At 33.1% G+C, this 16,655-nt stretch overlaps 1 protein-coding gene across 1 annotated transcript in view; it reads left to right on the top strand.

Annotated features, from left to right (window-relative positions):
- The window catches only part of LOC143237310 (T-box transcription factor TBX1-like), a 50,862-nt gene extending 39,511 nt beyond the window's left edge, over window positions 1–11,351 (top strand). Inside the window, exons 5-8 of the mRNA XM_076476413.1 lie at window positions 67–219; window positions 684–751; window positions 3,854–3,987; window positions 10,120–11,351. Of these exons, the coding sequence (XP_076332528.1) occupies window positions 67–219; window positions 684–751; window positions 3,854–3,987; window positions 10,120–10,403 (639 nt within the window). The 3' untranslated portion in view covers window positions 10,404–11,351. The remainder of the gene's footprint in view (window positions 1–66; window positions 220–683; window positions 752–3,853; window positions 3,988–10,119) is intronic.
- The last annotated feature ends 5,304 nt before the right edge of the window (window positions 11,352–16,655 follow it).

Here is a 16,655-nt window from a genome sequence, read left to right as displayed (position 1 = left end):
TGTACAACTTAATGTTTTGTAATTCGGTGAGCCAGCATATTTGAAACTGATTCTCTTTACATATAGATCATTCTTAATTCCATGCATCGCTACCAGCCAAGGTTTCACGTTCTATACCGTAACTCTAAAGACGAGGATCCCAGTCGAACTCAAAACTTCAAAACGTTTGTTTTTCCAGAAACCAAATTTATAGCAGTTACAGCCTACCAGAACCATAGGGTAAGTTAAAATGGTTTTGATTTTAAATCTGAATTTATTATTCTGAAAACATAATTGATAATAGAATTATATTGTTTCAAATATATAGCAGCTGTATATTGTAGGTAGGTGTTGTTGGCTTTTTAAAACTTGATCTAACGTCTAGGGAATGTATTAGCAGCACTCTACGTTTCTGTGTAATCTGGGAATAAACAGCTTGCAAAAAGTTCACTTCTATTGGAAATAATAATATAAACTTAATAAAAGTTTTGCAAAGTTTCTAGCAGTGTACTATTCTGCAGCACGGGAAGTAAGTATAATTTTCTATGATTAGAATTTCGATTATTTACTGCTTTTAGTGTTACACTAGTATATTCACAACTTTTACATTTAAAAAGTGGAATATTTGCACCAGAACCACGTGAAAGTTGACAATTCTATGAGATGTTTATGTTCGTAATCTTTACATGTCGTGTCTCTTTCAGATAACACAACTTAAGATAGCCAGTAATCCATTTGCCAAAGGTTTCAGAGAAGGAGAAAGCCAAAGTTGGTAAGTTGTCTCACGTCTGACAAAGAAGAACTTAATGCTGGTTTTCTAGAGTTTCGCGAGGCTTCTGGATGCGAGTCTTAAAGGTTATTTATTATAAGCGCATAGAATTATATCGAAGCGTTAATTATACAGTCACAATCAGATATAGAGTGGTTAGTCGTGATACTCGAAGTTGAGCACTCTTTAAGTTAAAATCTCTAATGCCAACCACTTCCTGGCTGAATCTAATATAGTATAATAACTTTTTTCTCAGTTTTGTAATACCTAGCAGCAGAAACTAGAAAACTAATACTAAAGAAGACGAATTTTATTTCGTCGAACGTGAATTTATAAGTTTTCATTATTACTTAACGAATTCACCTTGTATGACAAAATTGAAATAAAGCAACCCAGCTGGTTGAGAAGGTTATATTAAAATGTTTTTAGAGCCTCACCACGTCGGTACAGTCCATGTCATCACGTCTGGTTATGCTCTTTCTGATGACAATGCTTTTGATAATAATCCTGCAGTGTAGCTTCCGTTACAATAAGGCCACATCTGAGACATACTACTATTTCCTGCAGGCTTCCATAATTATTCTTGTATGCGATGATAGTAGTTTCTCAGCGGTTTCTTTAACAGTTTGATCACGTAGAAATCCATAGGTGGTGTGTTCGGCACATTGACTGGTATTTGTTCGTGTCATGGAATAGCGTGTATACACATTACATTTTCAAACTGCTTGAGGTTTGTAATAGTTGAATGGAAGTTAGAGTAGAATACGTATCTTTGGGAATCCATACCCTGTTCGTCTCATTTTACAGAGTTCCTCCTTGATTATGATGTGTACTGGACACGTGGATAGTTTTTGTTATTGGTTTTTGTGTTCGTGGTTTTTTGCCTGTTACATACGACACATGGTGTTTACCTCAGTTGGGATACTATTTGTTTGAAATCTACTTCTAAATGGTCTCGGTACCTCAAGTTGATCTATATTCTTTGTTTTTCTAATGCCATTACATAAAAGGAATAACATTGTTTTGTAAATTATAAATCCCCGATCAAAACACATCTTTGAGATTGAGTGTATAAATATTTTGCGTCGAAAAGAGCGTTACATACCCTTCCCAAACACGATACTTTCTTATAGCATCACACTGTAAATCATACTTTTGATACATTCCGTTCCATTGAAACTTTATATCGGCTGTTTGTCACCTGATTTGCTGATTTTCGTAATTAAAATCAATTTAATATAACGTATTCAACCCTCTGTAATTGTTTTAATCAAATTTTCGAACAGCCTAAATCATGCATTATATGTGAAATATAAATATGAAATGTGCATTAGGGAAAACATATGGATAAATGCTTATTAAAATTATCGTCGAAAATGACCTGTACGTATTTATAAAAGTATAATTTATTTTAACTCTCACTTTAAATCGATAATTTTGTGACTTAGCTTCAGTGTATCATCTAGAAGTAAACAGAAAGACAAGATAAGGTTTTTTTTCATTTAATGGGTTCGCATCCCCGTCGCGCCAAACATGCTCGCCCTTTCAGCCGTGGGGGCGTTATAATGTGACGGTCAATCCCACTATTCGTTGGTAAAAGAGTAGCCCAAGAGTTGGCGGTGGGTGGTAATGACTAACTGCCTTCCCTCTAGTCTTACACTACTAAATTAGGGACGGTTAGCACAGATAGATCTCGAGTAGCTTTGTGCGAAATTAAAAAAAAAAAAAAAAAAACGAACAATCTATTTAATATTTTGATTAACATATATGCATACTTTACATTTCTATTCCCATTAACCATAAGAACATTCTTATGATTTAGTAAATCAATAAAATATAATTGTTTTAATATATTTCGTGAAATTTGCAAATTTTCCTGGTGACTAGGAAAAAAAAATGACTGGTCGCGAATGGATAAACTGTACTTTCCACATTTTTCAATACTACCAGTTCTTTATATCAATGCTTTTATAATTACCATCCGGTAAACTTTTTATTTGCCATGTTTGAAAAAGAACAACAAACATTTTTAAACAAATGGTTTAACTCTGAGGTCTTTGTTTATACATTTAAATTATGATTTAATCATTTAATTAATTACAGTATGTAACAAATTTTGTTCTTGGATAGTTTGTCTTATTTCTTAATAGAATATGTTGTAAAAGTACAGAAAATGTCCATTATTCCCTTCAAACTTTGCTTTTGTGACCTGGATAATAAAATTTAGAAATTAACTTATTTTCTGTGTAAAAACGGGCAAATCTGCACATTTTCATTTACATAAGGTCTAAATAAAACAACATACGAATCAAGATTTACATGTATTTATACTAAAGTTACACAAAAATGAACAAAAATGTTTAGAAGTGAGTAGTTTTTCAAGAGTTGCGACTGTAATGTAAATAACTTTCACGTATCAGCCCCCAAATATAGTCTCCCATCATGTTTTCGTTATACGCTCCCAGATAGCAAAGTTTGAAGATAAAAATAGGTTTTTTTCCATTTACTTTAGGCATAAGCAATTGGGAAATAACACTTTCTGCCCAGGAACAAGAAAAAGTAAAAATTTTGTTACACAGTGTTATCTGAAGCCCAGTAGCCACGCGCTAGTAATTGCGACGCTTTTGTTTTAAAATTACGTGTTCGTTTGCAACGAAATTCTAAAGGGATCTCTTTAAGACTTGATATCTACCAAAGTAAGCTTAGAGTAAAAATAACATTTGAAATATTGCAAAACGTACGTAATTTTATAAAGCTAATGCATTTTCATAGAAGAAGCTGAATTCGAATTAAATCCCATAAAAAAAAATATTACCCCCCGCTAGTACAGCGGTATGTCTCCAGATTTACAACGCTAAAATCAGCGGTTCGATTCCCCTCGGTGGGCTGAGCAGATAGCCCTTTGTGGCTTTACTGTAAGAAAACATACAAACACACTAAAAAATATTTCTGCTTATTCTTAGAAATCCATTAAACACTTTGGTTTAACTTCATTCAAACGTAGCTTCAACAACAGAAAAAAGGGAATTTTATATATTACGGGAAACTGAATCTAATTACTCTAACGATGTTAATCAAAACTAAAGTTTACTAAATTCTTTGTAGGTCTGCTTCTTCAGCCTTATCTGATATTCTAGCCAGAATTCCACCCATCCAGAGACCTCCAAATCCCCAAAGACCAAGCTCTCTGAAACTCTTAGGTCTCTCTCAAGCTTCACCAGTGGCGAAAGCTGAAAAAGGTAAGTGGTTTGATAACCTTAATTTGACATTTTGTCACCTACAGCTTTACCGCTACAAATGAACTCATCTAATTAAAAAAATGAGTCAGCAGATGATCCAATATGATTCGGCATCCGCTGATGGATCATTCATAATTGGAGATAATACCCTGTATTAACCTTGTACATTTTTTTTTGTTTTTTACAGAAAGTCACTTGGTATGTTAAATAACACCATGCTAATTAGTTGTGACAGAATTCAACACGCTGTGAATCATTAGTGACATTTTTTAAACGACGTTACGGTGAACTGCATTAATCACCTCTTCTTTTGACCATTTAGAGTAAAAAGGTCATCATAAATGCTGTCACTTGTGCTAAAGAACATTAATTCGACTGCCTACTGCTTTATTTTGGTCTTTGTTTTCATAAGAACATGTATTAATTGTAAAATTCAATACTCTAATTGATTTTGTTTCGATTTATTTTCTGTTAAAAGGTAATTTTTATATTTTCTTATGGTCAAAGTTTTATACTTTAAAAGCTTACTGTCTCTTAAGGGATTCGTTTTATATTTTCCTAGTATTTATTTAATACCAACGTCATTAGAATTGGAATCGGAGAAACATTTCCTTAGGGATTTTGTTTTCGATCTTCCAAATCCATTTTAAAATCAAATCCAGTCACATCTGAAGTTATAAAAACCCTGTTTATGATCAATACTGCAAACATATTTGAAGTCAGTTTTACATATTTTAAAGCAAATATCTACCCGTTCATTGATTATTTTAAACTACTTAGAGCCGAGCGTGGCCTAATGGCTAGAGTGATGGACTATGAAACCGAGGTCCAGTAGTTCTCATCCCTTTACTTTTAACGTTATAAGAGTGACGGTTAAATCCACTATTCGTTCTGACAAGAGTAGTCCAAAATTTGGCGGTGGGTACTTTTGACTAGCTGCCTTCCTTCTAGTCTATACAACCAAATTGGAAACTGCTATTGCAGATAACTCATGGGCCGGCATAACCATGTGGTTATGGTAGTCGACTCATAATCTGAGGGTCGTGGGTTCGAATCTTAGTTACATCAAATATACTCGCCCTTTCAGCCGTGGTGCCATTATAATGCTCGTAGTGACGATCAGTGCTACTATTCATTGATAAAAGAGTAGCCCAAGTTTTGGCTGTGGGTGATGATTACTTGCTGCCTTCTCTCTAATCTTTCACTGCTAGTTTACGAACGGCTAGCGCAGATAGACCTCATATAGTCCACTGCTGGTTCAGCGGTAAGTCTACGGATTTACAACGCTAAAATCAGGGGTTCGATTCCCCTCGGGGACTCAGTAGATAGCCTGATATAGCTTTGGTATAAGAAAACACACACAGAGACCTCGTGTAAGGGTCTCTTTTGAAACTGTGCTATTTGTGCACAGATCTGTCTCTAATTTTGAACTGATACAGAAGATGGAAGGCAGTTGGTCAACAACACTTACCACCAACTCTTGTATTTCCGTTGTCAGATCAAATAAAGGATTCGACCATTACTTTTACAGTACACCCAGATCTCACACTATAAATTGTTTTGCGGCAATGGGTCGTGGACTATTAATAATCAAGACGCACAAGTCGGGCATGCTAACAATTATATGCAAAAACGGCTCGTGAACCTGACGATGACCGAAGAAGGTCGAAACGTTGTTCGCTCTTCTATGTAAAATATTTTCTCAACCCAAACGAGCCGTTTTTGCATATAAATTTCTCAACAAGTGGGTTTCTCGACATCACTGATTATGCTAACAATTAGACCTCACTCGCCACGAATGTGTAATAGAAACAAAAATTTCAGGTTCTAGCAATAATTGATTTCGTATAGTTAACACTCTTCTGTAGTTTGTAAACACCAGTATCAATGTAGAATTTAGAGAAATATTTCGTTCCTCTTTGTGAACGTATAAAAAAAGACAAAACTTTCAAGGAAAGATTCACTTTAATGGACTTAATATTATCTATCTTTTAATAAGTCACTATACATTCTGATTTTATGCAATCCTGAAAGGATATTCTAATTATGCTCAAAATTCGTAGTCTCAGAAATATCAGTTAAAAAAATATTCGTTTCACCAGAAAAGATGGAAAGTAGTAAACGAACGAATATGATCAAAGGATAGGGGTTAACAAGTAAAAAAGGGTTCTTTCAAATGACTTCCTGCATTACAACTAACCTTACCACCATGATTTATATCGCTGTTACTCTGCCTGATGATTGTTGTCAAATTTAGAAGCCTAGAAGTTAGTAAACAAGAAACTTGGTTTCTGAATAAAATTGCTGTCAAAAAACACTTTAGGATATTAAAATAGCGTTAAGTTTCCATGATCTAACACACAGGAACTTTAGTCAAGCCACTTGAGGCATAGCACATATCTACTACTGCATAGGAATCTTGGCAAAGTTTCCTGTCCCATAACATTTATTTATTTCTGTGTAAAAACGCAAGCCATACTCCTGTGATATAACATCTATCAATCACTATAAAAATGTGGACCACGTCTCGTGCAACACAACATGTATCTGGTACTGTGTAGAAACTTGGGCCACGTATCGTGTACCACAACACATATCTATTAATGTATAGAAACCTGGGCCACGTCTACTGTACCACAACATGTATCTATTACTGTGTAGAAATCTGGGCCACGTCTTGTGTACCATAGCATGTATCTACTACTGTATAGAAACTTGGGTCTCTTGCTTTCTGTACTATAACATGTATCGACTACTCATGTTTTTTTTTTCTGTTTTTTCTCCATTAACATCGTGCATTCTAGAGCATGTTTGAAGCAGGCTTAACGTAAAAACACAAACAAAAAAAGCAGTTTTGACACGTGAGTTAACCCATTAATCATGATGTCTGTTCCAAGCCATGCTAGTGAAAACTTAAGTCCTTCATTTGTTTAGAGATCGCCTATAAAAGTATTCGACGAGTGAATATGATATTACTTCAACGCCAGATCCAATAACGATTATGAAATATATACGAAGGTTAATTATATTTGCTTAAGATGCAACTTGATATATTCTAGAAAATGAGATTTATATTTTATTGGGTTTGCCGTCACTCGACACACGCAAGACATAACAGACGTTATCACAACCTGTTGCTTCCATCTAGAATCTAGACCTTTATACTGACAGTAAACACAACGAAACCTCTTTCCTTATGACGACTCTGGTGTCTCACAATCGAAATTTTCTAAAGGAGTTCAGACCATGGATCTCTAAATGCGATTGCACTAACATCTATAATAAATGAAAGATAGTTACAGCTTATTGTCCTAAACACTACAATAGACCTACAGTCCTCACCATTGGTCCTTTTAATAAATTGAATGTATTCTGATGAAGAAATACTGAATTATACTGGAAAGACTGTATTAAAGATAATGTATTTTTAACAGGATGTAAACGTTGCGCTTTAAAGTACATTTAATGGATCAACTGTTAGGACAAAAACAACATTAGATTTCAGGCCCATACGCAAAATGTTTGAAAGAGTTCTTCTAATTTTTTAGATAAACAGCCAACATATATTGCGAAATGCACAATCAGCATGCAAATTATTCTAATGCTAAGTGGGGTATAAAGGCATTTCACCTCAGAAAAGTAAGAAAACAAAAGTGCTACGAGATTAAGTCTAGAAGCAATTTTACATTAAATAAAGCTTCAACAATTGTATGGTTGTTCACATAAAATCCACAAATATCCAATGAAAAAGTCAACAAATATTTTTATATACGTTCGACTTGTTTTAATATATCGTTTGAAAAACAACAAAAACAAGTGTATTGTGTTATGTTTCTTTTCTGTTGAAATTTATCGTCAATAAGTCTTTGGCACCTACTGTAAATAATCCGGCTTACAAAACTTAACACTAGCACCATGGCTTTGGACTTTCAATATAAATTGTTGACGGAACTATTTCAAGCTGAAAAATGCTTATGCTTCATCAGTAGAATGTAGATTATAAAGACAACGTTAAATACCATAAGAAGCTACGACATATCTATATAAACATAATCTTTCTTAGATCGCAAAAATAAGGGGTTCGACTAAATCACCTCGAACTCCCTGCTTACGTCTGTAGATTTAGTGTTCCAATTGTTAATACTACCAAAAACGCTGTGTTTTAGGCTTATGAGGCAAAAACAGGCCTCTGATGTTTAACGTTTAAATTAAAGTTTCATCCGGGATAACTTCTTAAGTATATATATATATTTCTTTCTTTGCACTTTGATCTCAAAATTTCACTCTTATCATTTTCGAAGAGTATGTTGTTATTTTTAGCCGCCAGATTCATATAATAGCTGTGAGTTGTTGTTTTTCTCCGAGTATAAACTTTTAGCTCATAACTCCGTCATTTCTTGACCAATTTGAGATGTTCTTGTAGTTTTGGATTCAAGAGGTCAAATCTTTTCCATTGATGCATTTAATAACTCCCAAGGTCTCATAGATTATTTTTCTCTGATTCTGCCTAAAATAATTTCAATTTGAGAGCAGGCTTGTAGAGATCCTGATTAGTAATAACATCGAATCGAATATACATGCACCCCACGTTCTGTATTACTGGCGCACAGAAATATAGATAACTAGCAGCGTTACCCGGCCTTGCTCGGGTTTTTGAAAAAAACAACAACAATTCTGCCTTCTCTATTTCTTCATTCCATATTTCAGTAGGTCATAAATATATATAATTTATGAGTAAAAAATACTTAAATTTGATTTTTGAAAATAAACTACGAACCTGTTTAAAATCAGGTAAATATGTTCTTATGGAGGACATTTAGATTATTTTATACATGTATGAGTACCCGTTTTGGCGAATAAGCTAAGCCTAGCGCTATTTCCCCAACCTGGGTTATTCCTTTACAAATATTAAATTTGTAAATGCAAATATTTATGTATTACTCTGTTCATTTTGCTTTAATTTAAATTTAATATATTGTTGTGACAGTGATACGATTTTCTTATTATGTAATTAATTTGTGAAATATACTACAAAAATGCAATATTGTACTTTATAATGTATTAAAAAAAATCCACTTCCAAGTATCAAACCATCAGGAGAAGAAAAATAGAATAAAATACATTCGCTGACTTGACTTTGACCTAATTTTATACAAGAAGTATTATAATATAAGCCTTACTCTTTTAATGTAGTCTATGGTAGACAACATAATTTTGTTTTATTGGCTAGGCTTACTGTTTGCTTTTTTACCTATGGCGTTATAATATTTTAATTCTTAATACATTTATTTTATGCGTGAGGTTATATATATTTTTTTTGTATGAATAGATGTATAGTTAACTAAGTAGACATAAAATACCATATTGTAAGTTAAATGTTAACTAAGGTTTACCAAAAAAAATGTGAAGTATGCGTAGAATTTACTTGTGTAACTTACATGTTGAAGATAAAATTATCGGTTCGGGTAGCAGACGATAGATGCGCATCATCGTTAAGTTCCGTGCTTTATAGCGCATATTAGCGAAAAATTGTTGTTTTGCACACTTTCCTGTGAAGAAAGTGCGAGCTGTGCAGTGAACACGGCGACAAACAAGCAAATAAAGATATTTTGAGTTGTATATATAAATTAAAAATTAAGATAAAGGACCCATGGATTAATTTACTTTAATTCTACCTAAAAGACCTTCGAGTGCCGCGGTCATTGAGAAAAAAAATGTTACTTCATACTCGCTTTTGACTTTTCCAGCTTATCATTTAATTAGGATAGATTCTGTAGTTTTCTAAGATTAATATATTTACTGATTCACACTGCCTCTGACGATTAGATTGTTTCTTCATAACAATAATATGTATGAATAAAATCCAAAACCAAAACCTTACGTAATTCACACTCATCCCCGACAATTCGTTTTATTTTTGTTAAGATAGTTTTTTTTTTTTTTTTTACATTTTCTCTTATAATGTAGAAGATTTATCTTCTTTTAAGGGTAAGTATTGGTATAGTTTAATAATCTCTTGAATATAAATATTTTGCATAATCTAACTAGTAACAACTCTGTTGTCACATTATTGTCTAATGATGTTTTTATAAATCATTGAGTTATTGCATCAGATATTTTCTTCCTCCACAGAAGACCAAAACGACGAATTGTCTGGTGGGAGTCTTTTATCTCGGGTTATCGGATCTAGCATACAGCTAACTGGAGGACTTCATGTACCTTCACAACTACCCCGTGGGGACCAAGGGGGATGTCCTGTTGGGCAACCATATGCAGATGATGTTTGTAACTATGGTCCTGTCTACGACAATTACATGTATCCAATGAAGAATAACAACTCTCCATACTCCAGACCTGCAGTTCACTATCCTGGATACCAAAGCACACAAAGGTATAATGGCCTGTACCCTTCGTGACCAGCATGAGATTTAAAATCAGTCGAGCCTTGGTGAAAATGGAGACTAAAGACTGTGGTGTTTAATTTGTATATAGAAGAAGACTGGTAGTTACAAGCATTCCTGAAAAATAACGTGAAAGGCAAATTTATAGACAGTTGGTATTGTAACTAAAGGCAGAGCGTAATATTTTCTTCCTTTTTATAAATGTTTGTTTGGCCTTAATCAAATGTTAAGTCTTCTTTATAAATCAAATGTTAAGTCTTCTCTATAAAAGAGATGAGAACGTTTATATTTATCTTTAAAAGGTGTTGTCAGGATTAATAATATATTTGTTCTAACGAAAATTACAATTAAAGATATAATTTAGAGCATAATTAAATATTCATGAAACCTGATATTATTAAAATATTGAAAGAAAATTTGAAACGTAAAGACCATTGTAAACTCTCTCATGGTCCCCAGTGGTACAGTGGTATTTCTGCAGACTCACACCGTTAGAAACCGGGTTTCGACATCCGTGTTGGGCAGAGTACAAATAGCCCATTGTGTAACTTTGTGCTTAATTCTAAACAACAAAAACACTGTCATTTAACCAACCACCATAACGATATATACTATATAATAACGACATCACCCCGGTGGATTATTGTATCATATGTTTTGATGTTTAAACTTGTATTTATCACGACGTAAACGGAATGTTTCTCGTTGTAAGCATTTCAAATTGCAACTCATAGTAAAATAAAATACAATGATGCTCATACAATCCCGAGAACTTTCAAAGAAATTATTTTTTTTAAAGTTTGTATATTAAAATTCTCACGTCTAATAATTCTGTTTTATCTACGTTTATTTAAAAATTTTAAAAGTCGTTTATGATAACAAGAATTATACCAGCAACTCCTTTCAATTGCTTGGGAAAATCAACTATTTGATTTATTCACAATAAAAATTTGTTTCAAACAAGACAGGTTTACTTTTGTTTTGTTTGTTTGTTTGTCAAATAGATGCATGCAGCAAATCACTATAGATACCAGAAAGGATCATACAAAGTAAGGTTATATTTATAACAAAAGGGAACTACTTTATACAAATTATGACTCATTCAGATAATATTATTTTTCTATTGAAAGTTTCCCGTTAGAAAACAAAATTAACTGCTAGAAGTCAAATATACTTAATCGGTCATTGGATAATTTATTTACTTGATTCTATAGAATAAGATCCTAAGATACTTAATAACATATAAAAGTCTCACGCTTCTGAAATTAGAGTTATTAAAAAGAGCTAAAAGTGAGAGAAAAGATCACATGAAAAGTTCCACTACTGTTTGACATGTTGAAACATGTCTCAAATATAAGATTTGTTTTTGTATGCTTTCCACGTTAACGGCCGTAAACATGATGAATCATTCTGTAAAATTAAGGTTCTATATTTATGCTCTTCATATAATAGCAAGCTATCACAATGAATCATTATACGAAAACTAGGATTATCTTTGTATGCTTTACATGTTAGTGCTCGTAAACGTGAGGATTCATTCTGTGGAAATAAGAATATTTTTGTATGCTCTTCATGACGGTACCCATAAACATAACAAATCATTATTTGAAAACTGAAAATTGCATGCTCTTCATGACGGTACCCATAAACATAACAAATCATTATTTGAAAACTAAGAATTGCATACTCTTCATGACAGTACCCATAAACATAACAAATCATTATTTGAAAACTGAAAATTGCATGCTCTTCATGACGGTACCCACAAACATAAATCATTATTTGAAAACTAAGAATTGCATGCTCTTCATGACGTTACCCATAAACATAACAAATCATTATTTGAAAACTAAGAATTGCATGCTCTTCATGACGGTACCCATAAACAAGATAAATCATTATTTGAAAACTAAGAATTGCATGCTCTTCATGATGGTACCCATAGACATAATAAATCATTATTTGAAAACTAAGAATTGCATGCTCTTCATGACGGTACCCATAAACATAACAAATCATTATTTGAAAACTAAGAATTGCATACTCTTCATGACAGTACCCATAAACATAACAAATCATTATTTGAAAACTGAAAATTGCATGCTCTTCATGACGGTACCCACAAACATAAATCATTATTTGAAAACTAAGAATTGCATGCTCTTCATGACGGTACCCATAAACAAGATAAATCATTATTTGAAAACTAAGAATTGCATGCTCTTCATGATGGTACCCATAGACATAATAAATCATTATTTGAAAACTAAGAATTGCATGCTCTTCATGACGGTACCCATAAACAAGATAAATCATTATTTGAAAACTAAGAATTGCATGCTCTTCATGATGGTATCCATAGACATAATAAATCATTATTTGAAAACTAAGAATTGAATGCTCTTCATGATGGTACCCATAAAAAAAGATAAATCATTATTTGAAAACTAAGAATTATATGCTCTCTATGATGGTGCCAATAAACACGATAAGTCATTCTGTGAAAACTAAAATTCCTTTTGTATGGTCTCCACGTTGATGTAATTTTAACATGGTGACTCGTCGTGCGAAAATTAAAACTTCCTTTCAATGCTTACGACAAGTTTTAGTAATCAGCTACGATAAATTTTGTTAAAGCAAACTTTAAGCTCAAATTTCTTTTGTGTGAAAACATTGGACTGAAAGGTGAGGATGTGACATATAAAGTATACAAGAAAAATTAATTTTAAATATAATCACCGTGACTGAATGCAACCACTGGACTTGTGTATTGGTAATGTAGAACCCCACTAATGCTTCTTGCACTTAATGGTCAGTCCTTAATCATTATTGGGTAATGGGAAATTAATCAGTTGTTCCTCATGATTATGTATGGATAACTCTATAATTGTTTCCCGATTAGTAGAATGAAAACGTGGTTAAACAACAAGGCAAACTGTAAACGTGATGAATGTAAGAGTTGTATAATCTCGATGATGGCACTCGCTTTAATAACGTTAACGTTATTAAATTATAGATTACTGAAAGAAAATCACAGTTTTTTATTGAAAAGATAAAACAGCATATTTATAAAGAAAAATCTCAAAAGATGAAGGACTGGAAAAGAGAGGACATTTTTACACTACTGAAGCAGCCAACAAACTTATACGTAAACCCACAAATGTTAATAGCACTTGACTGATAACTTGGTAATGAAAAAAATGTTTTGTACCTAAAAGTGCTTCCCGTCTAATAGCTGATAATGACAAGTAGTGGAGATTTAAAGTTAGCTTAAATATTTGTCTTACTTTAATATATATTATGCTACACCTTATTTCTTGGAATAATTAGCGTATTATGTAGATAATGAAATATATTGTACATGTGAAATGTGATCTACGTGGAGTCGTTAATATTGTTAAGCATGGTTATGACTTGTAGAATTCATTTTAACGTCCTAACAACTTAGAAAAATTATAGTTAAATATAATGAGTATTAATAACTGTATTGAAAAGAACGCTACATTTAACTTTCACCAAGTAAATAAATAAATGAAATATGAACGAGTGTAAACTTAGTTAAACTCTACATACTGACAGTTAAATAAAGTTTTACGCAAACAATTAATAAGCATAAACCATTTATCATTCTCATAATATGAATAACAATTCAAAAAAAGTTTAACTTTAGCGAAGAAAGAGTGGCAGGACCCTCTCTCGGGGTTCTCCTGCATAAGGTAGTCTTGAGTTTCAGCTTAAAGCGTTACAGTTTTCCCTAAACAAATGCACGTGTTTACAAGGCTTCCAATTTCCAAGTCATCTCACTAAATCCGCTGACAAAGTCTTTTCAAACCAAACTGTATCAGTTGTACTTGTAAAGTGTCAATCTGTGGAAGGGTGATAAACGACCTACAGGAGGAACCGTCGTGAAATCGAAACCAGATGGACAATAGCTGTGGCCAGTACTTTCAGTAGGTTTAAAATATATCGCCACCCATGTACCACGGGTGGTTGGAATTGGGAGGAAGTGGAGTTCAGGAAAGGTGGCCAGTATCACTTTTATGATGTCCTGAAACTTAGACAGGACAAACGACGCTGACCATCAGTAACCACCTTGAATAATAAATCACTGTCTGTCTGGTTGTATAGGATGTCAAATCTGTTCAGCTTCAAATTCCAAAACAAGATAACAGATGAACAATATACTTTATTTTTGCTCTTGCACACATAGCTGTTAATAATAACATTTATATATTTTTTTCATTTATACTTGGATTGGGAAAGAAAAAAAAAAGAGTATTTTAAAAATAAATCGCGTTTTCTATAATTGATTAATGTTTCCATTTTAAACGATTTTAGAAGCGTGCTTAATAAGTGTTACACACAGAAAACAAATTCAATACTGTCAGTCAGGTCTTAGCACAGTGGAGTTCAGCACTGTGTTAAATAATGTGATCTTTAGTATTATTCATGAGCACAGTACTTGTGATAGAAAGGTATTTCTGAGTGAAAAGGCTCATATGTGCAATCTATAAATTATTGTCATAAGTCCTGGGAGTTAACCATAAAATACAGTTTGGCTCTGATTATCGAGAAAGATCTGGAATTTAAACATTGTTTCATTAATGCTTATCGGTTATTCTAAATGACAATATTCTCACGACTAGCTGGAGATGGAAGAAAAAAAACATACATTCCATTCCTAGGATGAAAAATCCCCATTGTAACACGTGAATTAAATCGTTATCTATTTATTTTCCAGCCGTATTAATAGCGCAAAGTTTTTGTATTTCCATTCAAAGACTCACATCTGAAATAAAGAACTTTAACTGCAACAAAAGAGATAGTAAACATTAGCACGTGTTCGAATTACAGATTACCCAAAGAATAAATATCACTGACATTTTTTAAGCATTATTTTATTGAAAAGATTTTACAGGATACATATCAAATAAATAAAAACCACAAAAGATGGAGTGGAAGAGAGAGGGTGTGTTTACACTACGGAAGTAGACAACAAATTGACCAGGTTTACGATTAATTTTATACGTTACAAACATTACAAAGATCCAGGATAAGTTTGTTTGCTTGTTTTGAATTTTGCTCAAAGGTACATGAAGGCTACCTGCATTAACCGTCCCTAATTTAGCTAGTCATCACCACCCACCGCCAACTCTTGGGCTACTCTTTTACCAATAAAGAGTGGGATTGATCGTAACATTATAACGCCCCTACGGCTGAAAGGGTGAGCCTGTTTGGTGCGACGGGGATTTAAACCCGCGACCCTCAGATTACGATTCGAGTGACCTAACCACCATGGCGGGCCTACCAGGATAAGATTTAAATCGCTACTTTTATTAGTCTTAAAGTGAAAATACAAAAATGTTTACACTGCTGTGTAAGCTTCTAAGCTAGGAAATACTGAAAGAAAAAAACCATAAATTTTCTTACCATTCTAGCTGTTTAAAGGACAAGACTGTCAAATCGAAGCAGTAGAAAATCTAATTCTTACGGGGACGTTTCAATGCTTTATGTATTAGATAGCATAATTTTTGTGTAGTGCGAAATTTCACAATGGATGTTGTTTCTCAATGACATTTTTTATAATACTGTCCAGTTGTTTAGCTTTTGTTTTTGATGTTGAATGGAAGTACGTAGATAAACATCACAGTATAGTCAGAAAAGAGAAACTTTCCATTAAATACCCCTGAACATGGAAGGGGGTGTTTTTGTTGGAAATTACAAACATAAAATTATTTTCTGCTGTGAAACTTTATTAACTCTATTTGCTTCTATTTTAGCACATATCTGCACTATGGACTATCTACACTGTGTATGCTACAGGGTCGAACCATGTGTTTTACTGTTATAAGCTTTCAGTCTCATCATTTGATGTACCTGAGGACTAAACTCATTACAGGTTTGTATTGCGTTCAAAATTTATTTTGTCCTATTTTTTACATGTTACTCATTCCCTTTTCCGACGTTGAATTAAACGATGTAACACAATGCCGTAGTCACTTATCTTGGTGAAAGTTTAAATTTTCAGATGTATAACTCTACTTCTGTGAGGAACAAACTCAAAGAAACAATAACAAAAGTTGTACATATTTGTGACTATAAACAAATGTTTGTAAATACATTTAGTAACTAAAAAATATATATATTTCCTAATTGTAAACACTTACATTCGTTGGCTAAAACATTAGAAAACCCAACCTATCAACATGGTGCATGATACCATGTGCTTCGTTTACAGTCTGGATGCTAAGTGTAATTGATTCCACT

Source organism: Tachypleus tridentatus, chromosome 13 (genome assembly GCF_004210375.1).
Source record: "Tachypleus tridentatus isolate NWPU-2018 chromosome 13, ASM421037v1, whole genome shotgun sequence".
NCBI lineage: Eukaryota > Metazoa > Arthropoda > Merostomata > Xiphosura > Limulidae > Tachypleus > Tachypleus tridentatus.
This window is presented reverse-complemented; position numbering and strand designations above follow the sequence as displayed.